This window comes from Netta rufina, assembly GCF_964035555.1.
Source record: "Netta rufina genome assembly, chromosome: 27".
NCBI lineage: Eukaryota > Metazoa > Chordata > Aves > Anseriformes > Anatidae > Netta > Netta rufina.
Window position 1 is genome coordinate 4,322,590 of NC_140151.1, and position 27,879 is coordinate 4,350,468.

The following is a 27,879-nucleotide window of genomic DNA, read 5'->3' on the forward strand; positions in this document are numbered from 1 at the left end:
GCCCCGGCCCTTCCCTGCCCCGTGCTCCTCACGTGAGGCCCGGCCTCCCCCCCACCAGGAGCGGAGGCTGAGCGGGAGGGAGGCTTCGGTGCCGGCCTCCCCCACCGAGAAGCCGCAGCTGGGGACGAAGGCGCAGGGCGCGGGGGCACCCAAGGGACAAAGGTGACGGGAGAGGGCACCCTCCTCGCTCCTGGAGGACGTGGAACCCCAAAGGGAACGGAGTCCGGCCCCGGAGAGGCAGCACAGGAGCAATTTGGGGGGCAGCAATTAGGGGGGCAACAATTAGGGGGGTAGCAATTAGGGGGCAGCAATTTATAGGGCTGCAATTAGGGGTGCAGGCGGCGCACCCCGCGGTGCTGGCAACCCCATCCCACCCTCACCCCTGCTCACCCCGCCACGTCCCCAGTGCCACCCAGAGGTCCCCCAGAGGTCACAGCCTCCCCCGGCACAGCCCTCCAAGCGTGGAAACCCCCCCCATGACCCCTCACCATCACCAGAAACCCCCTTTTCGGACCCATTTCCGTGCGCTGTCGGTGCCGCGCTCACCTCGGCAGCCTCCGGGCTGCGTCCCCGTGCCACCGGCCTCTGTCCCAGCCTCCCCCCGCCCCGCTCCCAGCACCAGCCTCCGCGGGCAGATAAATATTTAACGCGCAGCCCGGGCCAGGATTAACAAAGGGCGAGTGTTTCCTGTTTGCTCAGCGCGGCGATGCCAGCCGGGAGCGCGCCGCGAGGCCGGGGGACGGCCACGGGACGGCGAGGCCAAAGGGGAGACCCCCGAAGGGGAGCGAGGCCGGAGGCTGACCCCAAACAGGGGGAAGGTTGGGGAGGAGGTGGTGGGATGAGGTTCTGGAAAGGGGTGAAAGGGAAAAAAAAGGGGTGAAGGGGAAAAAAAAAAGGGTGATTGGGGTGATGAGGGGGTCGGAGAGGTGGGAGAGCGCATGGAGAGGTGGCCTCGACAGCGGGAGGCAGCGCCTCTGCTCCTCCAACGAGCCTTGGAGAGAAAGGAGAAGGATGTTGAGGGTAAAAGAAGGAGCCAGCATCCCCCCCCCGGCCCCCAAAAGATCATAATTTTGTTATTTACCCATTTTAAGGGCGAGGAGAGGAGGCTGAGGGCTCTCCAAGGAGGTGAGGCCAAGCGCCAAGGCGCAGCAGCAGCACTGGAGGCACCAACACGGCGCCTCGTCCCTTTTTGGGGACCCAAAAAGGGGTCCCCAAACCCCAAAATCCCCCACCCCCTCCCTCCCCAAGCCCCCGGGGCTGCCCCCAAGGAACCACAGCGGAGCCGAGCGACTGCGTCGATTTTTTAAACTTTTTTTTTCTTTTTTTTTTTTCTTTTTTTTCTTTTTTTTTCTCCTTAAAGATGACTTCCGATTTACATTAAGACAGTTCTAACAAATTCATTCCTTGTTCACAAAAAAAAAAAAAAAGAAATTATATTAAATAATTTCTGCCAATAAATAACATTTTCACCAGTAATTTTTTTTTTTCCTTTAAACGTAACTAAAAAAAAAAAAAAAAAGCAAGAAACAAAAAATAAAATAAAATAAAAATAAAATAAAATAAAATAAAGGAGGCAGTCTCCAGGCAACGGGCGTTGAAAGATCCTTCAAGCATCGAGAGCCCTAAAAAAATAAATCACCATCCCAGCACGCAGCCCCTTTTTGGGGGGGTTTTGGGGCCTCCCCTGAGGGGGCTGGCACGGGGGGGGCGAGGGCTTCTCCCACCAAACCCCGTGCCCGACGCGGCGCTGCCTCCCCTCCTTGTTTCATGCACCTTTGCTCTAAACATGCAAAAAAAAAAACAAAAAAAAACCCAGGCTGCGAGGTCAGCCTGCAAAGGAGCGAGCCCCGAGCTGGGCTTCCCCTCGTGCTCACTGGTTTTTTATTTTTTGGGGGGGCTGGCCGGGGAGGAGCTCTGAGATGAGGGCTTTTGGGATGCGCGCAGCTCCCAGGCGCCGGCCAGAGGTGGAAATTTGGTGGGAATTGGGTGGAAATTTGTTGGAAATTGGGTGGAAATTGGATTTTTTTGCGTTTTTTTCGCCCCACCTCGCCGGCTGCGTCCCCAAAATGCGGCCAAGAGGAGAGGCTGCGCCCCAGCTGGGTGCAAAGGGGGGGTGCAAAAACGCTGCCCACCCCTCCCCGGCTGCTCCTCCGGGCTTAATGAGTGATAATCGAGGGGGTAATTAGCACCCACGCCCCGTCATGGTGGCGAGGGGATGGGGACCATCCATGCGTGCCACCCGATCCTGCCACCCCCAAACTGCTGCAGGCCCCGGGAGGAGCACGAGGGGATCCCCCCCCCCCCTAAGGGGCCGTGTCCCCGTCCCCAAAAACCCAAAACTGCTGCTGGGGCGAGATCCCAGCCTGGGTGAGAACAACATGCCCTAAAAACATGCACGGGCAGCACCTTTGCCACGGTTTTTTGCGCTCTCGGAGGAAGATACCACACATGGGCTCACTGCGATTCGGAAAGGATGCCATCAAAATTAAAAAAAAAAAAAAAAAAAAGGAAAAAGAAAGAAGAAAAAATAATCGAGAGATACTCACAGACAAAGGCAATTGGCCCCACGCCTCGTATGGGGTTTAGAGAAGCTTGCTCAAAACATCTCGCACTTTTTGCAAAGCAGTGGGCGTGTAGAAAAGAAAAAAAAAAAAGAGAAAAAGTGGAGGCACGGAGACTCGAAGTCTCACGTGAAAAAACCCGGGGGTCTGCTCACAGGTGCTGCTTCCTAAAGAGCTGGCGTGAAGTTAAACGTGGTGCACGGGGCGGGATGAAAGCTCCCTGCAAAGTTGCTGCTCTCCTCCGTGGTTTTTGGCTCCTGGGGGGCCAAAAGGTGCCCGGCAAAGAGCCCCCGGAGAGGCAAAACCCTCTGGCCCTGCTCGGGGAAAGCCACAAGAGGCAGAAAGTTGGAGGAGGAGAAGTGAAAGCTGGCCCCGAAAGCTGCTGCAGCTCGAGTGGCACGCGGGGAAGGGAGGGACCCGCCGGCGCCTGGCTAAAGCCTTTCCCAACACTTGCTGCGGGTCAAAGTTTAAGCGAAAGAACGAGGCTCTGAGCACACAGCCAAGCCTCAAAACCCTCCGAGAGGGTTTGCAAACCCTTCTGGTTCCCTCACAGCCCTCTTTTCGCCTTGGGGGGGGCTCTCCAGCACAAACAGCCCCCCAAAAAACCTCTCTGGATCCCCTGGGTTCCTCTACCTGCTGCCAAACCCTCCCTGCGCCGCAGCCGAGGGAGGGATTTCAAAGCTTCCTGCAAAGCCTCTCCAAGTCAAAATCCCTGCACAGAAACCAGCAGCACCACGGCTCAGCCCTTCCCCGAGCCCCCATCGTGTGAAAGACCCCCAAAAAATTCACCTGGGGTGGCCGGGAGGGATTCTGGCTCTGGTGGGGGGAGCGCGCCGCCGGCCCCATGGTACGTGCTGGTGGCAGCAGAGGGGTTTTTCTATCCATGAGTCAAAAATCACCCTCTTTTCCCTTAAAAATTTGGGCCACGCATGTTTCCCGGAGATAATTCCTCTGCTGTGAATCAGAGGAGTCCCAAAGGGACCACAGCCACGTGGGGTCGGAGAGCCAGGGCTGGAAGGATGCGCCTGCCCCCCCCCCGATCCTAACCAGAGGCTGCTTTTTGTTTTGGGATCTGCTGGCCTAAAAACGGAATTACCGAAGGAAAAGGTGCCACGAGACACCCGAGGCTTTGGGAACACGCTCTGGGAAGTCACCTCTGAAGCACGGGGCCGGACCCGAGCCGCTCGCAGCGTGGGGAAGAAGCCGAAGAAAACAGCAAACTCTGGGAAGAAGACAGCCGTGAACAAAAAAAAAGAAGAAAAAAAAGAAAAAAGAACCAACCAAACCAACCCTATTTTAAAAGGAGCTGCTTGGGAAAGCACAGCCTGACCGAGATTTGTACCGGAGTGGACGACCCAAGTTGCCTGGGACTGGGTTTGTTTCGGGGTGACCCCCCCCTCTCTGCCGAGGTTTGCCTCCCCCGGAGGTGAGCTGTGCAGCACAACACACTCGGGACAATGCTCTAGCAGTTAGATTGGTTTCTAAATTAAAAAAAAAAAAAAAAAAAAAAAAAAGATGGAGTTTTTTTTATATATATATACCGAACATAAATAAAAAAATTACAAAATGGTCACCTCTCTTACAGAACGGATGCAAACTGGATTATGAACGTGCCTCCAGGTGAAGTTGGTTTTCTCCCCCGCCCCCGCCCCCAACCCCCCAATAATAAATAAATAAAATTCATTAAGTTTTGGATCCTTTAGTGGTGCGGACCGGGCGCTCGGACCCGTTACTGGGCTTTCTTCCCCGTGCCGTTCTTGTCCGCAGAGTTTGTTGAGGTTACCAAGTTCACCGGCCCGTCCGAGTGCATCGAATCTTTGCGCGGCGGCATGCGCTCGTTGATGCGGTCGAGCCCTCGGGCTTCCTCGAAGCTGCGGATCTTGTGCTGGGGCGAAAACCCACGGATGGCTGCGGGGGAAAAAAAGGGAGAGAAAAAGGGTTAAAAGGGATGAGGAATGGGGTCCCCTCTCCGGGAGCCCCGCGGCGCGCGGCAAGGCGCACAGAGCGCCGCCGGGGCGGCCGAAAGCAAGTGTCTGGGGCTCTGTGTTGGGTATCGCCCAGTTTCTCCCAGTTTGGGAGGCAAACTGGGCCACCAGCAGCGCCAGTTGGGGCGGCAGGGCCTGGCTCTGCTCCCCGGTGGCATCTGATTTAGGAGAAGGAGCTCGGAGACCAGACAAGTGCTCAACAGCCCCGGACGGCGAAACGTCAGGGGACTTTCAAAAGCTGAAAAAAAAAAAAAAACCCCACGCTGCTAAAAAATAACTAAAATAAAAACAACACCACACACCACACCAACGAGGACACCACCGCAAGGCTTCAAACTCCAGCACAAACCACAGAAAAAGGCCTCGGATGACGAGCGCAGTGCTTCTTGCATGACCAGGAGACACCCGGGGGATGAAAATCATCCCCGGGGACGGGCGCGCACCTGGGTCACCGCCACCAAGCAGAGCCCGGGACCCTCACGGCGATGACACAGGCCAAATGTTCAACTTATAAAGTTGAAAAGAAAAAAAAAAAAGGGGTTTGGAGCCAAATTGTTCCGCGAGGATTTGGCTGGTTTGCAAATAAACTTCCTCTGGCAAGCCGGCCGCAGATGTGTGGCCCCATTCATCGGAGCTACGGAGGGGAGAAGCTCCCCGGGCAGAAAGCTGACCGAGCCTTTCTTTCTGCAAGAACAGCAGGGAAAAATTGCTCCTCCACCCCGGGAGCGTCTTGGCCCACCTGGGGGAAGGCAAAAATGACATCAGCGACCCGCTGAATCCTAAGGATTTGGGTCAAGCTGTTGTAGGATTGAGTTTTCCAGGGGGTGAGCTCAGCCATGAGGTCGCAGGACCCCGGCACCGGGGTCTCAAAGACTCCAGGGGACAGGGTAGGCTCGGTGACTTTATGGATGAAGGCTAAAATCGCCCTGCCCCAGCCCTCTGTGTGCTTTTTGCCTCCCAGCAGGGTCTCCTCCCTCCCTTCTGGTGATGCAAGAGTGAAAAAAAAGCGTCCACGAGGCCGACAAAGCTGGTTAAAATCAGCGCGCACACACACACACGGAGATGATTTGAGTCTCTCGCCGGGTTCTAGCCATACCTTCCCGTGCCTCTACCGCTTCTACTGTGGCTGTAATACAGAAGAAGAGTGGCATGCAAAAATGGAGACAGAAAAAAAAAAAAAGAAAAAAGAGTGAGAGTGAGCGATCCGACATCAGCGCCGCGGGTGCAGAGCCCGCAGCCACCCAACCCCGATGGAGGCAGCCGAAACCGAGCGGTGGAGAAGGAAGGGGACAGGAGCTGGGGGCAGAGAGGGGGCTCCCTGGGTGCCAGCACGGGGATAAACCTCAGGGGAAGGAAGGCAGAAGCAAGGAGCTGGCCTGAATTCCACCACCAAAACCTGGCTGATGCTTCAAATCCTGCTCCGAGCCCCAAAGTGTCCCCAGGCAACCACGGCACCACGGAGCTGAGCAATATCCCCCCCTCTATCCCCCCTTGCCGGGGCTGCTGCAGGCTGAGAAGTTTGGATCGAGTCCCTGCCTCGACATCTGGGAGCAGGCATTTCTTTTCCTTGACCAGATCCCCCGCTTTCAGCCCCAAAACGTTGCCGGTTTGGCACTGGCCACAACGCGAAGGCCACGCGGTCCTCGAGAGGCTAAAAAAGGAGGAGGAGGAGGAGGAGGAGGAAGGAAGCGGCACAGTTCTGCCACGCCGTGCTGCAGGAGGGAGGGAGGAGGAGACCCTGCTGCAGCTAAAGCAGAGGGATGGAGCTGCCACGTTCCTCCCTTGCAAACTATTTCACGGAGGCCATCCCGGAGCAAAAGCTCTTCCGAGCCCTTAGGAAACCACCTGGTGCTGGTCAGAAGGGGGAAAGCGGGCTGCTTCCATGCCAGCACTCAAAAGGCTGGCGGCAGGAAAGGATTAAAACCCTCAAAATTACAGGATTCCCCCCCCGGGGACACGTGTTGGTGCGAGAACTCCCTCCCTGACTCTCGGCACAGAGCGCTGGCGAGGGTGGGAGCAACGAAAGCCAGAGCGCAGAGAAAAAAATCCCAAAGCAGCCCAAACCACGGGGCCTAAAGGAGTCTTAATAGGAAACATCAGAGGCCCAGAGGGTCTGGATGCTTGGGCTAAACCTCAGCTTCCTCTGCCGGGCTGCACGATTTCCTCGGGTCCCGCCCAGGAGGGGTTGGGTAGCCAAGGACAAACGAGCAGGCGTGGGGTTTGTCGCTGCCCTCAGATGGAAGCAGCCACAGAGAGATGAAGCAGAGGATGCTGAGGAGGCAGGGTTAGAAGGGAAATGCCTGATTGTTGCAGAAATATATTAAAAAAAATAAAGGAACAGGCGTGCTCTGGGCTGGGTGCTGTTTGCTGGCTGTTCTTCCTCGTATTCCCCTCCTCTGGGGTGCACGGAAGGCTCTGCGCACCCCCACCTCCGCTGCTGCTTGCTGCCTGGGAATCCTTCCTCCCCGGGGGCCTGAAGCATCCCTCAGGTCCCCCGGGACCCCGAGGCATGCCTAAGGAAAGCGATGGAGCAGTTTCCAGGACAGCTGGGGGCCAGATGCAGAGCTAGGGGCCGGGGTTGGTGCGGCACGGAGCGTGCCGGGCTCGTACTCACCCGTCTGCAGGGTCTGCCTCCCCCCTGAGAGCACTCCCAGGGGCAGGGTACCTGTGGGAGTCAGGCCTTTGAGGGTCAGCACGCTCTCGCTTTCCTCTCTGCGAATAAAAAAAAATACAGAAGGGGTTACTGAGAGATGAACACGGGGTTGGGACGGGTCCATGCAACGAGCGGGGAGCTGATATTTGGCAACGAGCACGACCCTGCCTCCTGAGCGCAGCACCTCTGCCTCCGCCGCCACAGCAAACACATCCCAGCACCACGAGGGCCACGCACAGCTCAGCCAAGGTTTTTTTTTTTAGAAGCCTGAGAGCACCCACAGCCTCTGCCACCTGCCCTAAAGCAGCAGCCTGGACCGCGCGTGCACCGCCAGACCCGGAGCGAGACAGGAGTCGCCGCCACGCACCGTGCTGCGCCCTTACCGAAGCACCGAGAAGACCCGTGCCATCTTCCCAATGGCTCTAATCTTATTCCTGATGATCTCTTTACGGACTGTTGTCCCACCTTGGGGAGAAAAACAAACAAACAAAAACAAAACACCACCGGCATGGTTAAGGTTTCCCCCTCGGAGGCGCAACGGCAGCGCCAAGCCCCTGCCTGAACTCCGGGGAAAGAAAAAAAAAAAAAAATAAATAAATAAAATAAAATAAAATAAAATCACGGTTTGCAGATTTCACAGCTAGGCTCTCGAGAGAACAGCGCCCAGGATGGCAGTGAGGAGGGCAACACCGACAGGATGACACACGGACTCGAGAGGTCTGAGAGTAAAGAACCACCAAAGGGAAGGGGCTCGGACAGGCGCCGTCGGAAGCTCACCGGGTCGGCTCACACTACACGGGATGGGACACAAATGGCTCAGCCACGGGGTGTGCAAGGCAGAACGTGGATGGGGCTGAGTGCTGATGGACACTGCAGGACGCCGGGGCTGTGCTCGCCGCGGGGAGAGGTGTCAAGGCAAGCACCAGCTCGGGCATCCCAGGCACGCAGTGAAGGGCTGGCCGGAGCCCCGCGCGCACACAGAGTGAGAGAGGTGAGCTCCCCTCGCCCCTACACAGACCAAACGTGGGAGAAAAAGCACGGAGGGTAACTGGAAACAAACAGAAACCAAGGTAAACGAGGTAACAAGACACATCTCCTCTCGGCTGAGATTCTTCACATGGCCCAAGTACACATCAGGACAGGACAAGCCAAACCGGAGGTCTAGCATGCACCGATGGCCCAGCCATGCACTAGGTGGCTGCATTCAGAAGTCAGATAGAAACGTGAACCCCGTTCCTCGAGCTCCTGGAGGAACGCAGAAGGGTTAAAAAACACACGGCGCTTATGTTAAAACTGAAAAGGGGATGAAGAGACTGCCCAACTAGTCAGCTATTCAAATCCACTCCAAGGAATCTGGTGGCACAGGCAGTGAAAAATTAAGCCGGTAGCAAATTCTAGCTGGGTACCTTTCTGATAGCTTGAAATGTAGTGATCTTCAGGGAGAGGAGACACCAAGAAACAAGTAGATGAAGACAGAGATAGAAGAAACAAATTTAATTTCTCATGGGAGGGAGAAAGAAAAACAAAACCAAAAAAACAAAACCAAAAACAAAACGAAATGCAAATGGGAGAAGCGGGTTAAAGTCAACCTGTCGGCCGAAGCGGCGCCTTTTTTTAGAGCCCCGTGGTGTTCTGCTTCCCTGCGGGACTGATTTTACTGATTTTACTCCACCCTGTGCAGATCTGTGCCAGCAGTACCCCCCCGAGACCCCCACGATGTCCCTGCCACCCCCCGACACAAGCTGCCACCAAGGCTCTGCCTTTTTTCCCTTTTGACGCACAGCTTAAAAGCAGGGCCGAAAGCTGTGAGCTACATTTCTGGGCTGCCAAGAGGAGCCACTTGAGAGGAGTTTGGTGCAACAGATGAGCAGACTGGGTGGATGTTCTGCCGTAGCAAATTTAGATTCAGGGGGGGGAAAAAAAAATAAAATACCAGCTCGGGAAGCAGTCTCTGCAAGGAGCAGGAAACCGTTCTCCAGAGGAGCTGGCAAGAAGCGTCTGTCACAGGGAATATAACTCAATTCTGCTGTCATTGAGCAGCAAAGGGAAAAAAAGAAAAAAGTTTCCCACCCCTGGCTGCACAAGGGCTGGCCAAAAAGGATCTGGAGCCCCTGGCAGGGCAGGCAGCCATAAATCAGGTGCTGAGCACTCTGCAGCTAGCGTCCCAGACCTGTCCCCACCGTCACCCCCTTCCCTCCCCGTTACCAGCTCAGTCCCAGCAGTTTTTTTTTTTACCTTCCAATGTCTCATCGCCGTCTGAAATCAACTCATCGTCGGAGCATATGTTGAGGATGTTAACGAGCATTTCTGTGACTGCAAGAAGCAGAGACAGGAAGATTAGAGAGGCCTGGTGCACGCGTTTGGCAGGAGGAGGGATCGGGAGGACGAGCCGGACACAGGAGCGATTTCAAGGTCGTTTTTCCCTCTGGAAGTGGGAGCCCAAAGCCACTTTTTTAGCTGCTCGCTGCTGGTGCCTCGCAGCAGTACCCAGAGCAGACGACATCCTCTGCACCTTCTGCCAAGGAGGTGGCTGTGGTCCAAGCACAGCACAGATGAAGCAGCCGTGGGGAGCGGGGTGCCAGCATCGCTGCCTCCCCACCCCAAACCTGCACAGCTCCGAGCCACCTGGCTCCGAGAGCCTCAGGTCTGCGGGGAATTCAACCCTCGGCTCCCTCAAAGTCAAAAATCCTTTGGCTGGGACCTTTAAAAGTCGTCCTCGAAACCCACGGCTCCGCTGGGGAATTTAAAAGCCGCCAGGAGGTGTAAAAGACTCCTTCGCCCAGAAAGCGAGGCGAAGCCTTGGATGTATTTTAAGCAGCCTCACCTCCTTCAAAATGAACTAAGCCTTTACATCCAAGTGAATGCTTCCTTTTTGGCCACCAGCCAGCAGGAGATTTTCATTCCTCTGCTGCACACGAGGAGCGAGGGAAAACGTCTCCAAATCCCCAGGCAGGGCTATACCCACCGAGACCAGCTCCACCGGCCAGGCAGAATTAGGAAGAAGGGGTTGTTTTGTTGGAAAAAGCTTTCTAAAGCAGGTATCGATGATTATTTTCAAGCTTCAGCCAGTAACACGTGGCTCTCCTTGAACCTGAGCACTTCTCCCTGTGGTATCTGCTACAACAAGTTGTGGCACTGTCCCAACACACTTAGCTCGTGGCACGGGTTCTGCACATTCAGGGGTTCAAACCATGACCAGACCCTGTGCAACCCCAAAAAATCAATCCAAACAGCTCTTACCCTTCTCTCCCACGAAAGGCAGAGACCATGTGAAGACATCCATGAAGTTTGGAAGCCAGTAGGGATGAGGGGAGCAGTTGAACTGCCTGATGTTCATGACGTTGTTTTCGTATTTCAGTACAGCAGCTGGGAAGAGAGCAAGGAGACACAAGACGAGCCCAAAGGAGCCGTCAGCCTCAGGGAGTTGCACCCCTGCTAATTAAAACTTCATTACCAACAGCAACAAGAGGCTGAACTCATGCAGAATCAAACCACCAGCTACCCAAAACCAGAGCTTAAGCAGTGTTTTTCAGATGATCTATCAAAAACTCGTAATAATAACGAAGGTGAATTTAACCACGCTGTTAAAATCGACGCAGAGGTGCTGTGCACAGAGCCAAGATCCAAAGGGAGGGGTAAAAAAAAATACATTTTAGGGAAGTTCCCCATAGTACGTACACGGTACCAGGGGAACGGGGAAGTTACAGCTTGCCTGTACAAGCAGCTTCTCTTTTATGGCAGCGTTCATCAGGAGCGCTCGGCTGTCATGTGGCTGGGAACGAGAGCATTATTCCAGGCTCTCACTTGACAGTTAATTGCCACAGTAACGGCTGAGATCTTTGAGTCAGAGAAGCCAGCCACTTCCAGCTCCCCAGCTGCCATCGGGTTAGCACAGAAAGCTCTTTTTTTTTTTTCGTTTCAGGCATGCAAACGCAAGCAGAGGAGAGGGCAGAAGATGGAGAGGGATTTCCTGGGAGCGTGACGCCAGCACCGACAGCCCAAGAGCAGCCCAGCCCTGGCCCTGCCAGCCTTACCCTTGTTGTTATAGACATCTAGGTAATTTGGTGCAGAGAAGATTGTGATTAACGACGGAAAGCCTGTTGTCTGGCTCTTCCTGTACATTCGGTACCTGGAAAGCAGGTCAAGCGTTAAACGCGCCGCTCCTGCTCCGCGCTGCTGGCGGGGAGGCAATGGGGAGGCTGCTCGGGCACTTACCCAGCGTCCTGGGCTTCGTGAGCTCGGATTACAGATAACAAACTATTGTTCTGCAAAAAATCACAAACTGCAGGGTAACTGCAAAACAAAAACACGCGTTAGCACAGAGCAAGAGAGAAAAGGTAGCGCCCGAGGTCTTGGTGGCCACTTTCAGCATCTGCTCAGTTTGTGCCCAGCATCCCCAAACGAGGCCAGCATCTATTGCATCACCCAAAAATTAATTGCGAAGCACTCTGTTGAACAGCCCCCTGGTGCCAAATCCTCCCTATCAGCCAGGCTACAAGTGGTCTGTCAGCACAAACGCTCCTCTTTTAGCCAGGAAAGGATTATTTCCTAGAGCTCCTGGTACTGTCCAGTGCCTGAAAACCACTCAAAGGGGCAGGCTGCCAACAAGCAGAAGCATCTCTGCTGTCCGATACCACAATTTCATAGAGCAACGGATCCAAAGAGAGCTCAACATTGCAGGAGGGAACAAGATTTTGCCCATTAGAGCCAACAGAAGACTGCTGCAGAGCCAGGCGCGCTGTGGAGTCCCACAGAGAGATCTGAATAGCAATTCATCTCCCTTTACACCTCAGCACAAGGAGACGAAACCCTCAGGTCTATCAGTCCCCTAAAACGCTGCTTACCTGTAGAAATAGGAGCAGCCTCGGACGGTGTTGTGGGCGAAATGCTCCACTGTCTTCTCGTTGCCGTAATCCTCCGACGGATCGGACCAGAGCAGGTCGCACATCGGGCCGAAGGCTGGAGGCTCCTTGAACCTGTCTAACTGAAAAACGTGCACCACGTCAGGACAGCACACGCTGAGGTTTGGAGACAGCCTCCAGCTTAGCCCTGTGGTTATTTTTCCCGAGGTTTAAGCCTCCTCTCAGCGCACACCAGAAGCGGCACACGGCGTGGATACGCAGAGCACAGGAGCCTCAACCTGGAAGCCCGGGTGTGAATCCAGCTTGCCATGAACCAAACCATTAATCCTAAGCTGTGCTCCCATCCTAACCACCCCAAAAAGCCAAAGTTTTACCATGTGAGCCAACCAGGAGCAGCAAACGGGCTGCGAGAAGGAGCTGAACCCCAGCTGGGATGCCCAACACACCCCCAAAAAACATTAAAAGGTTGTGGAGGTTACTTACTTTCCTAATGTCATCTAGACACGTGATTTCTGGAGACAGTCCTCCGTGAACGCACAGGAATTGCTGGTTTAAGAGGGCAGCAAGAGGAAGACAGTCAAAGGTATCCATGCACGCATCGTACACTCGCTCCGAATACTTGATTCGACCTGTTGGGGTGGGGGCACGGGGAGGAAGAGAGGGGAAAAGTGAATTAATTTGCACAACAAAGGCTGCTCAGGTTGAAAGCAGAGCTTTCTTTATTTCTTCTTCTTTTTCAGGGAGTCATTCATGCATCCCAACCCACACGATGTGAGAAGCATTAAGGAAAGCTTTGATCAGCTGAAGCGCTGATAAATAAGTTTGGGGAGCTTAATACCCGAGGTGATGGGGGAATTTTGAGGCTGTGCCCCTGCGAGGCAAACTTTGCACCCGTGCATTGGTGAAAATGCTTTGGAAAAAAGCTTATTGGGCACGAAAATAAAAAGGCTCCAAGTCTGGACGTGCTCAGGAATATTGATTTCCTTTCGAGATATTTTCTAGAAGGCTTGCACTAAGTTTAATCCAGAAAAGAAGCTCGCTGGGTGCTGCTGTGATAGGAAATTTGGGATGCTAAAGTCATCCCAGGGTTTCCTACGCACGCTGCACCTCCCGAATCCTGTGTTCCTGTACAGCGAGGAGCCAACGTGGCCTCTCCAAAATCCAAAAGCAGCTCAGCTTTCACAGCAAGCCTCCAAACATCTCTCCGTGCCTCCCTTAGAGCACAGGGCAGGATCACTGCTCATCAGGTGTGTCCTCGTGCAAGGCAGCAGTGTGTTAACACAGGCAGATCTTGGAGAAAACCCCATTAATGATATCAAACACATTTTTATCTGAGCTCATCTCCCACCACCTGATGGCTACGGCATCCAGCAGAGCTGGCAGATGCTTTCCAGCTCATTTTTGGGCAACCAGACCTCGTTATCTCAGTACCTACATCAGCCTCACCCTGTCCAGCAGCATCCCGAGCTGCAGGGCTGAAGCTTGGGCTTGTGCCGTGCCCGTAGCTACTCCTCGAGGCTGGGTCAGACCTTGATGATTATTGCTTCGTTAGTATAATGACCATCAGCCTCGGGGGAGAGGGGTCATCCCCCAGCCTCTCATCAGTTGTAGTTTCAAAATATGCAAACGCAGCCCCCAAACTCTCTTTAACTCCAGTAAAATCGTCTGAAAGGTGATGATTCTGCCCGGTGCAAACACCGAGGAGCAAATCCTTTATTTGCTTCCCGTTGTAATCACCGATCCCAGCTGCACAAGCTGGAGCTGAAAGTCATTTGGCAGTAATTATACGGTGCTGGGGCTGAAAAAGTCAGGGAGGGGGATGCGTGCAGCCGCATGGAGGCAGGGGAGATGTGCTCGTGGTCCCTCCAGCCAGGGAGCTTTGCAGCCAGAAGGCACCCAGAACTTTGTGGGACTTCAAAATGGGTTTGGTTTTCAGCAGCAGCTGAAACAGGAGAAATGCAGCCTACACAGGATACAAAGATGTGTTTTTTTTACAGCTCCAGACCCACCTGGTATCACTCGTGGTCGCCTCCCACCCCAAAATAAGCCCCCAAAAGGGGGCAAGATGTGAACAGATTTAAATCCTTACCCGGGTGATACTTACACTCCTGTTTGAAGGTGAAATACTCTGTGAGGTGCCTGCACTCGTGGTTCCCTCGAAGGAGGAACAACGTTTTGGGATGATTTATCTTTAAGCTCCATAAATACAGCACGCACTGCAAGAGAGGGAAGGAGGAGACGGCGTGTAATGACAACCTTTTATAGGGCACCCATCAACCACGGGCTTCCCGAAGTGTTTCTGGGAAGACACCCAAAAAGCTGCGTGAGGAACCCTGATAGAAACCCAGCTCCATAATCGGCAGCAGATCTTATCTTGGCCAACCTTGGCAGCTGGGGGGGGGGTGAAAAGCCACCCCGAGCATTTCTCTATATTAGGGCCGAGCTGGAGAAGTGACAAATGAGGTCGCAATTCGGTGCTGGGCTGGGTGGGGGCAGCTTCTCCTCCCTGCACAGCACCCGTTCTGCTGCTTACGCTACGGTCACGTGAAGTTTGAGTTCAAAACAGGAAAACCCTGGCCAAAAAAATAAGTCGGTGAAACCTTGCTGGCTTTGAAGAGGGCTTCCCACATCCCCTCGCCCTGACACCTGTACAGAGGTCGTGCCAAGAGATGCTGCACTGAAAGGAGCCCGAAATATTGCACGGCGGAGGCTCCGTGGAAAAGGGGAGTGCTGGATCCTTAAAACGTCACTGATGTGGTGTGCAGATCTCCAGGAGCATGGGAACAGCCCCCAGGAGCGAAATGAATTCATTTTGGGTTGGTTTCCACCACCGATAACCTTGGGGGCTCGGTGTTTTAATGCCACAATACCCAAGGTAAGCTCTAAATCAGTCCTTCCAACGACACGCGGGGATCCCAAGGAGCTGCAGAGCACCCGGCTGCGCCCAACACAGCTCAATCCTACAGAAAAAAAACTGATAACACCTCCTGAATTTTACATCTGAGCAGAAATAGGGCCAGAGACGGTGGCAGGTAATGCAAGCTGCACTTAGGGCTAGCAAAAATAATGTTTCGTTACATCCACTAACAGGAGGAGTGCCCCCAACAAAAATATTCCTAATTATGCTGTGATTTAAAGCTTTAGTCCCCCACGTTTGCAGCCTTAGTGTCACGTTCCTGAGCCAGCAGGAGAAATGGGAAGGGAAAGCCCCCAGAAATGAAACCAACGACTGGCAAAGCATCAGGGAAAGCAGCCGGCCCCTTTATTTAAGACAGTTAAGAGTTATTTAAGACAGGATTCAAAGTGTTTTAAAGTTAAACTCGGCACCAGGGCTCCTTCTGGGCACGTGGTGACCAAACCACAGCGGCGCAGAGCCGAGGGCAGCGGCACGGCGGCAGCTCCTTTTTAATTTCTAAGCTCTCTTTTGAATTTATATTTAATTATTCTGGATAAAAATCACGTTTGAGCCTGGAAAACTATGGCGTGTGCAATTCCTAATTAGACAGCGATCACCCTGTCCTTAACAAGCTCTTTCCACAGATCATACTCCTGGTGTAACGTGCCCCCTCGGAGACCAAGGAGGGAACCCTTCCTCGAGCTGCTGGCTCACCAGCATCCCAAAACAGAGGTATTTAGCCCCATTTCCTCGCTGCCTGTCAACCCCCTCGTTTGAGCCCCTGGATTAACTCCAAACGAAGCTGGCAGCTGCCTCACCAGGCTCTTACCTGCCTCTGAAAAACAGCAACTAAACAGGAGAGGGACCCCAAAAAAATAAAACCCCGCACTCTTCACGGCCTCATTACGCTCACTGGGAACTGATGCCTCTAAATGAGAACTTCCCCAAGCCAGAAATCCAGAAATAATTTGTTGAAGGCGTCCAGCTGAGCTGATGAACGGAGGCTTTCAGGTTTTTTTTTTATTTTTATTTTTAGGGTTTATCTGAGCTTGAAACTGCTCCTTTTACCCTGACAACCCAACGGAGCAACGGGGAGGGCTCCCAAGGGTGACCTGGGCTGCTCACACGGGGCACAGTTTGCCTGAACGCCTCCTCGGCCCCCCCAGTTTTGTTAGGGAGCAAAAATCTTCCCCCAAAAAATGAAGCAAAAGTCTCACATCTGGGGCTGCCGGCTCCTTGCTCGGAGAAATCCTCCGAGCCAGCTGCTGCACGCCCAGGTGGGAACCTCTTGGAGCACACAGGCAGCAGGAGGTGGGAAGAAAAGGCACACGTCGAGAGGAACAAGGGGGTGAAACCTTCCAGATGCTGCTTGAGCGCTGACATTTGGATCAGCCCCCGCGTGTGCTCATCAAAGCCCACCCTGAATCGTGAGACATCGATGAGATCGCGGGCTCGGAGAGCGCTCGGGGGTTTTCCTCTCCGCAGGCACAAGGGGAAAAAAGGGGAAGGAGGAGGGTTGAGAGCAGCAGAAAATGAGATTTGTATGCTCACAGCCTCCTGACATGGGATAACCCAAGGCTCTCAGCCCGAAAATGCCGCGATGCTCTGCCTTGGGGCTCAGTGCAGACTGGTGAGGGCTCGCTGGAGTCCTTCTTGGGAGGGAAAAGCCACAAAAGAAACTCCTCTGCCCACCAAATCTGCTCTCCAGACTCGTCCATGTCCCTGGAAGTCTAGCAGGGAACGGAGAGATGAGGGCTCTGGTCCCAAACTCGGTGCTCCCTTCTGCAGATCCCCATGTGTGGTCAATCAGGGGTGGGATCAGCATCCATCACCTGGGATCTGCAAATTCGTGCCTAGACAGAAGGTACAACCCACCTCACCTGAAGGTTTAACACCAAAAAAGTCCACTTTGAAACAAGTTGCCGTGTGATAGTGTGGTTTTTATGAGCCTCTTTTCCAGGTAAATGCACCCAAACCGCACCCCCAGCAGCCGTGCAGCCGAAGGCTCCGCTCGTCCCCTTCCACCCCAGGGGCTGCCGGGCTCCTCCTGCCAGCACCACCCCAAATCCAGCAGCCCCAAAACCAGCTCCTTGTCAGCCCTGGGCTCGCAGGCAGTGTTTAGGAACACACCAAAGCACAGGGCTGGGCACGAGGCGGAGAGGTGCCGAAGCACAAGCTGGTGGCAGGACCCTCCCAAACCCTCTGCCTCTGTTCTTGGCCTTGAGAGCTCCTCCCCAAAATTTAACGAGTCCTGAACAGAAAATTTCCCCTGGTTTAGCCCCGCTGTGGTAGCACCCTTCCTCCTCAAACAGAAACCGAAACGATTTCGCAGCTCCTCCTGCCTTAACTCCATCGCCCGGCTTGATGGCTTTCGTGCTGCCGTGTCCCCAGATGTCACCTCCAGCTGGGACAAATGCTCCTTTTCCAGCAGGTTTGGGGGTTTGCAGCATTTCCTAACCACTCTCCCTCACTGCCTGTGTCACCCGTGGCTTTTTGGTGATCCCTTTACCCTTTAAGACCAGCAGCTCCCAGTGCTCCCCAGCTCCTGGCACCCCACTGAGCTGCAAAACCCTAATGGGGTGCGTGATGTTCCACCCCCTGTCCCTGCCAGGGGACAAGGCAGGCACTCAGACAGGCACAGCACAGCGAAATGCATCACTAAATGCCTCTGCTCCAACCTTTTGGGCCCCAAAATTCATTTTCCCTTCCCTCCTGACCCCATCTCTGGCACCGCACGGTGGATAATTTCAGGGGACAGCGAGGAAGCGGTGGCTCGGTTGCAAAGTGCTGCTTTTTTTTTTTCCCTGCTAAGCTGAATCCTGCGAGTTTGTAAGCTTTTAGGTCCGCTGGCTTAGCATTAGCACCCCCCAGGTTCAGCTTTTGTTTGTCACCTCTATACTGAAGTAGCCTCTGTCCACGTAGTCTCCCAGGAAGAGGTAGCGGGTGTTGTTGGGTGAGCCTCCCACTTCAAAGAGCTTCATCAGGTCAAAGAACTGCCCGTGAATGTCACCGCACACTGCAGGGGGGGGAAAAAGAGCACAGAAGAGAGGCAGAGTTACGTGCTAAGAAAAGAAAGGTCGCGACAGCACCGAGGAGCACGGCTGTGCTCTGCCCCCAGCCACCCCCGCTTCACACCCAGCCTGTGCCAAACCCTCTTTTCCGAGAGCTAAAACAACTCCAAAACCTCCCTGTTGGAAAAAAAAAAAAAGGGCTGAAAATCTGCTACGGGGTGAAACAAGGGGGCAGGAGGCTCTCTGACCTGTGATGGGAGCCTCCACCTCGATCATGGTCTTCTCGTGCCGCAGGATGGCGGCCCCATCGTTGATGATTTTCAGCGCCGCGTCCTCCTCCAGGCGCCCTTCCTTCACCAAGTGGCTCTTCAGGACGTCGAGGCGAGGTTTGCCGTCCTCAAACACCTCCTTCAGGGTGAGCCTCTGCGTGGGAGGGAAGGGGACGGCTGGAAAAGAAAGGGGAGGCGTTAGGAAAACGGCACAAATCATGGGGAAGGAGCCGCGGGATTCGAGGCAGGAGGCTCCGAGCTTGCTCCGGGGGAAATTTTGCTCTGGGATCCTGAAAGGTGGGAAGCTGAGCTGCCAGAGAGAGTGAAAAAAAACCTTAAAGTGCTTAAAAAGATGCCCCGTGAAGGCAAGATGCCACCCGCAGCCGGAGAAACCGCGGGCACCGAGGCTGCCCCCGAGCTCAGCAAGGAGAGTCGTGGCCAGGAGGCTGCCCAAAAGCAGGACTGCACGCGAAAATGGGGGAAAAGAGGGCAAAAAGCACAACCTGATTGTGTTCAGGTTGGCCAATTTGTGCTGCTTGCAGGGGGAGATAACCCCCAGCAGAAAGGAAGCGCGCGGAGCAGAAATAAGCACCAGGTCCATCCGCCTTCCTCAGCTACCTCGTCCCGGGACTGCCTAAACAGCCAGAAAAAGAAAAAAAGGAGAAAATATGAGATTTGTGTAATAGCTACGGGCTGCAGCGTGGCATCAATTCCTGGAAGGTCTGGGTGCTGGGAAAGGAGAGGAGAGGAGCTGGAGAAAGAGCCCAGCGCGGGGATGGGGATGGAGACGAGCTCGGGGCATCCCCCCGGAGAGGGAAGGGGAATGGAGGAGGAATTTTGGAGCAGTTTTGGAGCAATTTTGCAAAGATTTTTAAGCTGTCACATCCTCTGCACCCCCCGTTGTCTGATCGGATTTTAGCCCCGTGGATTTGTGTCTCTCTGAAATGCAAACGGGGCAGGGAGAGAAAAAGCCCAGAGCCACCAGAGCTCCTCTGCTCCCAACCTCAGGTCTGAAGCACGGCGAATGTAGGACAGCAGCGGAGGCGATGAAAGGGCCCCCACGCTGAGCAGCCCCCAATTAACGCCGAGCAGCCCCTAATTAACGAGGTTTTGGCAGGACCCCCGCCTGCACCGACAGGGGCTGGACGCAGCTCCGAGCGCCCCTATTACACACCTCTGCAGCTTAAGGGGGGGGGGGAAAAAAGGGGTGACCTCTTCGGTTTCCCCAGAAAAAAACCCTCTGCATTTAAGGGAATTTAGGGAATTTCATGCCACGCTCTCTGGATTTGCACAGCAAAGGGAAGGGGGCACGTGGAGGAGCTGGGGGCAAGCGCTTCCATGGGGCTCCGGGGGTTTTGGGGACTCGGAGGGTTTTGGGGCTGCAGCGCCAGGGGAAGGGCTCGTAAATCCTTCTGGGGAGCGGGCAGTTGTCCGAGCGCCTGGCAGCTGACTCCCAAGGAAGCCAGGGAGCATCTGAAGGTCAAACGGTTCAGAAGGAAGAGGAGAGAGAGAGAAACGGGAACCGCGCGGCTCCGTTTCCAGACCCTAAAACGCGGCCACCGGACGCAGAGAGACCCCCACGGCCAGGAGCTGGGACTGACAGCCTGAAAAAAAAAAGGTGTGGGACCCCAGGAGCAGTGCTGCCCCTCACAATTCAGAGCAGAGCCACGAGAAAAGTGCTGGCACTGCTCTGAAAACTGCTCTGCCTTGCCTTTTTTTTTTTTTCCTTGGTAGCCCGTGCGAGCGGAGTTATGCAAGATAAAACCCGGGGCCGCGCCGATGCGAGCAGCCCGGAGGTTTTATGTAAGTTCCCTCGCTGGCTTCGCGTGGCTCCAATCCCACGAGGAGCAGGGGAAGGAAGCAGCGTGGAGCCAGGAGTGGCAGGAGAAGGATTTGGGGAGAAATCCCTGCTCTGGAGCAGCCAGAGACACCGGCACCGTGCCGGGGACGCACGCACCCCGCACGGACACCGCCTTACACATGGGAGGTGTGGAGTAATCCCATTTTCTACACCTCCTGCTGACCCATCCCAAAAAAAAAAGGGCTTTTTGGCTCTCCAATCTGGCTTCAAAAGCCTCGTGGGGGCTGCAGGAGAAATCCTCCCTGCCCCAGAAGCCGCCCGAACCCCCCGCAGCCGGGGACGAGGACACAGACTTAAGTCATTAGTGTTGTCCCAGCCAGTAATCCTGTTAGCCAGCAGAACTTGTGTAAGGGCTTTAGGCGAGCGGCTGCAAGCAGCTGACATAAATATCCGCTCCTTTTTTTTTTCTTTAAGGTCTCAATTTTATCCTCAGTGCAGCCGGGGGGGACAAGAAGCGGTGCCGAAGCCTTGCGCCCTTGGGCACCCTTCCCTGTGCGAAAATTTGGGTAAATCGCAGAGAAAACCTTCCCAACATCCAGCTCCTCATGGGCTGCGACCTCCGTGCCACCTTCCTTTTGCACGCAGAGCATCCAGGCTGGGTTAAAATGGGTCAAAAAGTGGAAATTTGAGGTTTGGGGTGTTGTTTCATGAGGGTATCCGACACGGAAAAAAGCGCCGCACTTCTCGCCCTGCCGACAGGACGCACGGCGCGTGCCAGAGGGCACCCGTGGAAGTGAACTTTTGAGGAGTAAAACGGATTAAAAGGTCGGCTGCGCTCGAAGGAGCTCAGGAAAAGGCAGAGGAGGGCCACAGCTCTGCTCGCTGCGGGGCACGGATGCAAAAGGAGGAGCGGGGAGGCGCTGGGAGCTCGCCGAGAGGGGATGGAGAGGGGAGGACGGGGGTCCTGCCACCCCTGCACCTCCACGGAGAGCCTCAGGATGTCATTTATAGGCTGAGCAAGGAGAGATCCTTGGTGGAAAAGGAGCCAGCGCTGCGTGGTCAAAGCACTCCCTTTCCAGCCGGGCTTTTTGGGTGCATCCACAGGGATTTGAGTCCAGAAAATGCCCCCAAAAATAAAGATTTTCAACACAAAGTGCCCTGAAGCTCCCAAAAGGGATGGGAGCGCATCCAAGGGGCACTCCACGCACAAACCTTCTCCGCTCGCTCTCTGTCAAACGAGTCTTACAGCCAGCGAGTGGAACAGATGGTTACAGATGTATTTTTGGGGAGGAAAAAGTCCGTTTTGGGGCATTCTGCAGCAGGCAGCACAGCTCAGGAAAAAGCTGAGCGCAAGCAGAAGCCGTCTCGCAGCCGCGGCACCCGGAGGGTGGGATCCTGCTGCCAGAGGGGGAGAAATTGGAGGTGAAAGCTCTGCACGGGGGCTGAGTGAGAGGAAAAATCAGAACCCAGCCACGGCACCAGGTCCTGCAGAAGCCACCAGGTTTTAAAAGGGCCTCAAGTGCCCAAAAGCAAGGACGGGTTGAGGCTCAGAAGCTGAAATAAGTCGGTTTTGAACTTTTTCTGAGTCCTAGTAGCTATTAAAAACTGATTTCCTAGGGAATAATCCCCATTTTTGGGGATCCAGACACGTTCCTGGGGAGAGCACGCCACGCTGTCTCCGCCGCACGAATCCCCGAGCCGGCCTGCAGGAAATTCTCCCTCCCCTAGGGCGCCTCCGGGCACTTTTACACGAGAGCCTGCAGAAACAGATGTGTGCTCCACGCCGAGTTTTCAGAGCCTGGCCCGAGCCCTGACGAATTATCTGTGCCATTTCTCAGGAGGCAGCAGCAGCAGCGCTGGCACGGCCGTCCCGAGCCGGCTGCAGGAGCAGCGTGGCAACGCAGCCACCACCAAGCAGAGCCAATAAATCGCTCCTCCAGCCTCTGAAAAATTGAAAAAATACTTAATTTGTCCCCTTAACACCGGTTTGTGCCATCAGAAGTAGCGTTAGTAGCTCAGAAGTTACCAAGTCAAGCCAACACCTTCCTTGCGTAAACGCAGCGAGAGCCAGGAGCGATTATTCGCACCATTTTTGTGTTTTTCCTCCAAATTTTTGCATGTTCTTTCTGCTCTTCCGAGGGCAGTGACCTTCTTTTTTCGTTCTGAGTAAGAGATGCAGCTTTCCGAGGCTCTGAGCACTCAAAAACGGAGCAAGAAATGAGTTTTGCTTCTCAAAAGACGGAGCCGTGGCCGTGCACCCACGGTGCGCAGCCCTGCCTGGCACACGGGGCTTTGGGTCCCCTCCTCCTCAATATTAGGGTCTCGTATTCGAGGAAATATCAGTCTTTGCACACAAAGGATTAATTGCAAGAGTCTGTAGGATTAATTGCAGGGCTTTGGAGCTCCAAAGTTTTCCCCAAAATTAGCCAGAGCGCGCTGCTGGAGCTGACGCCAGCCTCCTGGCTCAGAAAATGCGCTCAGCTCCCTACCTTGAACCATTTATTTTTTATAGGACAGCGACGTGCCCTAAAAATACCTGCATTGTATGGCAAATCCTACCAAATAGAATGATTTCTTCAAAGGGGGAGAGAGGAGGAGCAGTCAGCATGGTATCAGTCGAGAGAAATGGAGACAGCGATCGGCCGCGGCGAATTTGTCTCTGCCCTTCAGCAATTCCAGGAGTGACACCCAAATTTTGAGGCCGTGCATCCTCCCAGTTACCAAAACCTGGCACGTTTGGGCTGTGCAGAAGCCAGGTGCATTAAAATCCAAATAAAAAACCCTCCAAGTGCCAGCCCTGGGCAGGGAAATACAACCCAGAAAGCTACCGGGTGCCAACAGGGGCACAACCCAGCCCCGTCCAAAGCTGAGCGCAGCGCCAGGAAGCTAGAAAATAATCAAATCTACCCAAAACCAACTCCACGTGTGCCTTGTGGAGGCCACAAAGCTTGGGAAGCCGTACAGCTGCCCCTCGGAGCCGTGCTCAGCACCTCCTAATTAATCAGGTAGGGCGTAATTATCCTTCGGCTATTCCGCTGGTAAAACAGGGAATCTAAATAGCGTTATCGGGCTGGGAAAGGGGAAAAAAAGGTGGGTTTTGGCCAAAGTAAACTGCGGGGACTCAAGGAGGTTTCCGACACACCTCCGAGGAGCTGGCGGGGATTAAAGCCAGGGGTGTTTAAGTGGAGCAGAGGCGACTTAAAGCCGGCCCTGCTCATCCCGGGGGATTTCCCCGTCGGGGGAGCCGGGTGCCTGTCCTCCAGGAGCCCCCGAGCTCGACCTATTTCGGCGGCCTCTTTGGGATCAAGGTGGGTGTTTGAGCCGTGCCAGGTTCCCCAGCTCCGTGCCTTGGCGTGGATTTGCCTGGGGTTGTCATTGAGACAACCTGCCCCCCGAGCCAAGGGCTCCGGCCAGCACCCACCTCGTGGCAAAAAGAGCACCCAAAAGTGGCCTGAAAAGAGGGGAAAAAAAGGAAAAAAAGGGTCCTTTGGAGGCCCTCGAGCCCTACAGACCTTCCAGTCGCACGGCAGAGCTGGCACTTTCCTCTCACTGGCTCCGAAGGGGTTGTGGCTAAGCTGGAGTGAAAAAAAATAAATTAAAAATTAAAGGAAAGAGGAGGAGAAAAAAAGCCCGAGGTCTCCAGCAAACAGCTGCAGCGACTTATATAAAAAAAAAATAATAAATAAATAAATAAAAAGGGAGCTCACCCAAGGAGACAAGAGGGGGATTCCTAGATGTCAGCAGGCAGGGAAGCTCGCCACCTGTTTGCAGGAGGTTAGCGAGCTGACAGCGGCTCCACTAATAGCTCATTAATGGGGGAACAGCGGGGGCTTTGTGGCCCAGGCGAATTCCCCACCTGCTGGGAGCTGTAAAACCAGCTCCCCCCCCCTTCCAGCCACCCCGAGGGGTCACCCTAATATTTACCAGCTCCCTTTGGGCACGGAGCAGCTCTTTTCGAGGGGGAAAACCCCAAAAAATGTAGTCCTAAAGCTACGGGGAATAAAATTGGAAGGGGTTGAGCGCAGCGTTGGGTGTTGGCAGTGATGGGACCTTCCCGGTGGGCACGCGATGCCCAGGGGAGCAGCCCCGTGGATGGGATTCTCCAAGCTCCAAAAAGGCTCCTGCAGAGCAAAGCAGACCTCGAGCCGGGTGTAAAGTCATCCTGGATGTTAAAATGGGGCTTAAAATATAAATTTAAGCCTTATTGCAGAGCTTGGTGCATCGCCGGTTGTGTTATCGCAGCGGTGCCCGTCCTCCGTGCTCGGGGTCCTCGTCCAGGAGCTGGGGATGGGGATGGGGATCCTCAGCGTCCTCCTGCTGCTCCAAAAAAACCCTTTTCTTCAGCAATTCGTAGGAGGGAGCGTTTTCTAGGGCAAGGCGAGGGAACTGGAGGCTCCTCCCGGAGCCAGGCTGCTGGGAGAGAGCTCAGCTGGCAGGAAACCGAGCCCGAATCCCCCATTTAAGAGGAATTTCATCCCCGTGCTTCCACCAGAATCAGGTCGGGGTGGGGAAAACGCTTTGGATTTGTGTCCCAGGATGAATTTTTGCCAGGTTTTGCTCCACCAGCTTCGAGTCCAAGCACAGCCCAGACGAGCAGCTCCCCTCTGGAGCCACCGTCCTGCCTGGCACCGCCAGCCCGGCCCCGATCCCTGCCTTATAGGATAATGCTGATGCCTCCAGGTCGTTTGTTCCCTCGTTAACGAGCCCTAATTCCATCCTAACGCAGCACGGCCACTGTGGGACTCATTGGGAAAGCCAGACCTGGAAAAGCAGCCCGGAGCAATATAGGTCTGGGGGGAATATTTTGAGCTTTTAGGGTGGCTCTGCCCCCAGAGAGACCCCAAAATTTACCTAAATAGCTCTTATGGATGGGGCAATGCTCAATTATGGGGGTTCGTTTGCTCTAATTGCTGCAGAAGGGGGTCTCCGAGCAGCAGGCACGGCCTCAAAGGCAGGGAATGGGGTTGACCTTCCCCGGGTTGATATCTGGGAGAAAAAAAAACAATTTGCACAAAACCCAGCGACCCTTCCCGGCTCCGACCCAAAGCACCTGCTGCTATTCTCAGAGGAAACACCAAAAAAATAAAAAATAAAACCCAAAGGACACGACGCGGCCAAACCAGCGCCCGCTCTGCAGCCCCGACGCAGGGCAGGACCCCCCAAAACACCCCATTTCCAGCTCAGAAATGATTCTTTTTCTCAATAACCCCAATTTCCCGGTATTTAGGGGTTGTTTCAACCGGAGGCAGCCCAGGAATGGGGATGGGATAGCACGGACTGGGAAAGCATCAGGGTCTTTATTTCTTCCCCAATTAAAGATGCTCCATGGAAGCATCATTTTTGGGGAAAAAACAAGCAAAAAAAGCCAAGTTGGATGTGCAGAAATGAGCCTGAAAAAGCCAAGGGGCTCACGGAAAGACGACGCAAAAATGTGGGCAAATAACACCCAAATAACACCCAAATAACACCCAAATAACACCCAAATAACACCCAAATAACACCCAAATAACACCCAGGGAGGGGAGTCCAGCCCCAGTTTTGGGGCATCATGCTAAAAATACGCAAATCCCTCAAAAATTGGAGCTTTTTGGGCAACACGGATAACAAAAACCACCCCCCCACCTCCTTCATTTTTAACCAAAATGAAGGATTTTGGTTAAAACCAGGCACCGGGGGATTGAGAACAACCCCTCAGCGCACCCCAAAAACGAGCATTTTCAGGATCAGGAGTTACCCAAATTCACTTTTACGCAGAAAAATGATAAAAATCGATAAACATCAAACCGCTGCAAACAGGAAAAAAAAAAAATCATTTTTTCCCCTTAATTAGAGTTCCCATTCCCGCAGGGCCCCGGAGATGTAAATATATAGGGTAAAGGCGGTCCTACCTAATTGCAGGCGCCCTCCGTTGAGGGAAAATTGCCTTTTCTCTCCCAATTTCGGTTTTTAATAACCGTGTCAGCACCCTCCGGCCCTAATCACAGCCCCCGAGGTTTCCCGGGGAGGTTTCTAGGGGATCTCGAGCAAATCCCAAAAGGGATTGGGGGCAAACCGAGCACCCCCAGCGTCGTTCAAAGGGATTTGGGGCCAAATCTGCCATCCTGATGCCGGGGAGGGTCGGGGTGGGGGAGCCGGGTGGATCCTAAAGGCTACGGGGATGTTACGAGGCCGGGATTTAGGGGATTTGCAGGGCTGCCGGCGAGCCCTAAATGATAAAATCCAACCAGGGGAGACCCCGATTCCCCAAACCCTGCAGCTTTTTTTAGGGATCCGGGCTCGGTTTTGAGGGATCAAACCTAAAAACCCCCGAACAGCACAAAGGGATCCCGAAAAGCCCCCAAAAGCCACCCTCCGGTCCCCTTTTCCCCTTCGTTTGGGGCCCCCGGTCATTAACGCGCCGCATGTGACCGGCCGCATGACGGGCTAAAAAAATCCCTCGCAGGGAGCACGGGCTGGGGACGACCCCAAAAGGGGGGGGGGGGTTCCCCTCCCAGCACGGCCACGACACCCCCAAAAAAAAAAAAAAACCCAAAAGCCCCAAAATATGGGGTCATTCCCTTCCAGCTGTCCCCCGTGTCCCTATTACCTCCCCCCCGCTCTCGTTATAGGGCTGGGGGCTCCCTATATGATCCTGCCCCCTCCCCAGTTCACACCACAAGGAGCAAATCCTATAAAAAAAATTAGGGGGACGCTGCTCAGACCCCAAAAAATTGAGCCCCCCCCCCAAATCTAGCCCCCCCCCCCAGGTCCTCCACAACGGATTCTGTCCCACAAACGCTGCCCCCAACCCCCATAGTGGTTTTTTTTTGGGGGGGGGAATCTCCCTAATGTGAAATCCCCCAAAATCAGGGGTGCCCCCCCAAAACCAGGTGCCCCCCCCCCAAAACGAGCAGCCCCCCCAGTTTGGCCATAGGGGGGGGAAATCTCCCCAAAACCCCCTTGAGGGGGGCTCCCCACACACCAAGAGCCCCCCCCGTGGCTCCCCTAAAACTAGGGTTGCCCCCCCAAAAATAAGGTTCCCCCAAAGCAATCAGGTTGCCCTAAAACGATACAATTCACCCCAAAATAATGAGGTTGCCCCCAAAGCATGAGGGGCTCCCCCCCAAAAAACAAGAAGGTTTCCCCCAAAATCAAGTGGGTCACCCCCAAAAAGAGAGGATTCCTCACAAAAAAGAGGGGATCCCACTGAAAATGAGGATTTTCCCCAAAAAAAAAAGAGGGTAGACCCCAAAAAATGAGGATTTCCTCCCAAAAAAAGAGGGGCACCATCAAGAGGGTCCCAAAAAACGATAAGGTGCCCCTAAAATACGAGGATTCCCCCCAAAACACGAGGGTCCCCATCGAGAGGCCCCCCCGAAAAAAAAAAATATAGGATTCCCATCAACCCGTCGCCCCCAAAACCACGCGGATTTCCCCCAAAACAAAACCCCCCAGAAAAACCATCAAGACCCCCCCCAAAAAAAAAAACAAAAAAAACCCGAGGCTTCCCCACACCCCCTCCTTCTCCCCTCCGCCCCCCCCCAAAAAAAAAAACAACCAAAAACCCTAAAAATCGCCCCAAAACGCACTCCCCCCCCCCCATCTCACCCTTAACGATGCGCTCGGTGGTCGGCAGCTTGGCGTGGCCGCGCCCGGACATGGTGCCGGGGGGGGGGCGGGGGGGGCTCACGGAGGATGAAGAGGACCCCGGGGGGGCAGGGAGGGGGGGTCCCGGTGCCGGCCTCCCCCCTCCCGACGCCGCCAAACGATCGCGTCCCGGTCCCGGCCTCGCTCCCGGCTCCGGCCCCGGGCGGCGGCTCCGCGGCGCTTCCCCCCCCCCCGGCCGCCACCGCCGCCGCCGC

The 27,879-nt window shown here is 54.6% G+C and overlaps 1 protein-coding gene across 4 annotated transcripts; it reads right to left on the reverse strand.

The window, feature by feature from the left end:
• Window positions 1-1,295: 1,295 nt before the first annotated feature.
• PPP3CC (protein phosphatase 3 catalytic subunit gamma) lies at window positions 1,296-27,879 on the reverse strand. Of its 4 annotated transcripts, none has more exons than XR_014619162.1 (16): window positions 27,626-27,879; window positions 18,217-18,414; window positions 17,849-17,973; window positions 14,166-14,277; window positions 12,545-12,690; window positions 12,044-12,183; window positions 11,415-11,492; window positions 11,234-11,328; window positions 10,440-10,565; window positions 9,435-9,512; window positions 8,606-8,632; window positions 7,583-7,664; window positions 7,161-7,258; window positions 5,643-5,672; window positions 3,892-4,469; window positions 1,296-3,783 (listed from the first exon to the last, which is right to left on the reverse strand). XR_014619162.1 is itself a non-coding variant. In XM_084302388.1 (15 exons), exons 1-15 carry the CDS (start codon window positions 27,675-27,677, stop codon window positions 4,291-4,293), a joined length of 1,566 nt encoding a protein of 521 aa, XP_084158514.1. In that variant the 5' UTR covers window positions 27,678-27,879; the 3' UTR covers window positions 1,296-4,290. The 4 variants fall into 4 exon arrangements, 2 of the variants coding, with proteins under 2 accessions (XP_084158514.1, XP_084158515.1); XR_014619163.1 differs by having other exon boundaries at window positions 1,296-2,457; window positions 2,547-4,469; XM_084302388.1 differs by having other exon boundaries at window positions 1,296-4,469.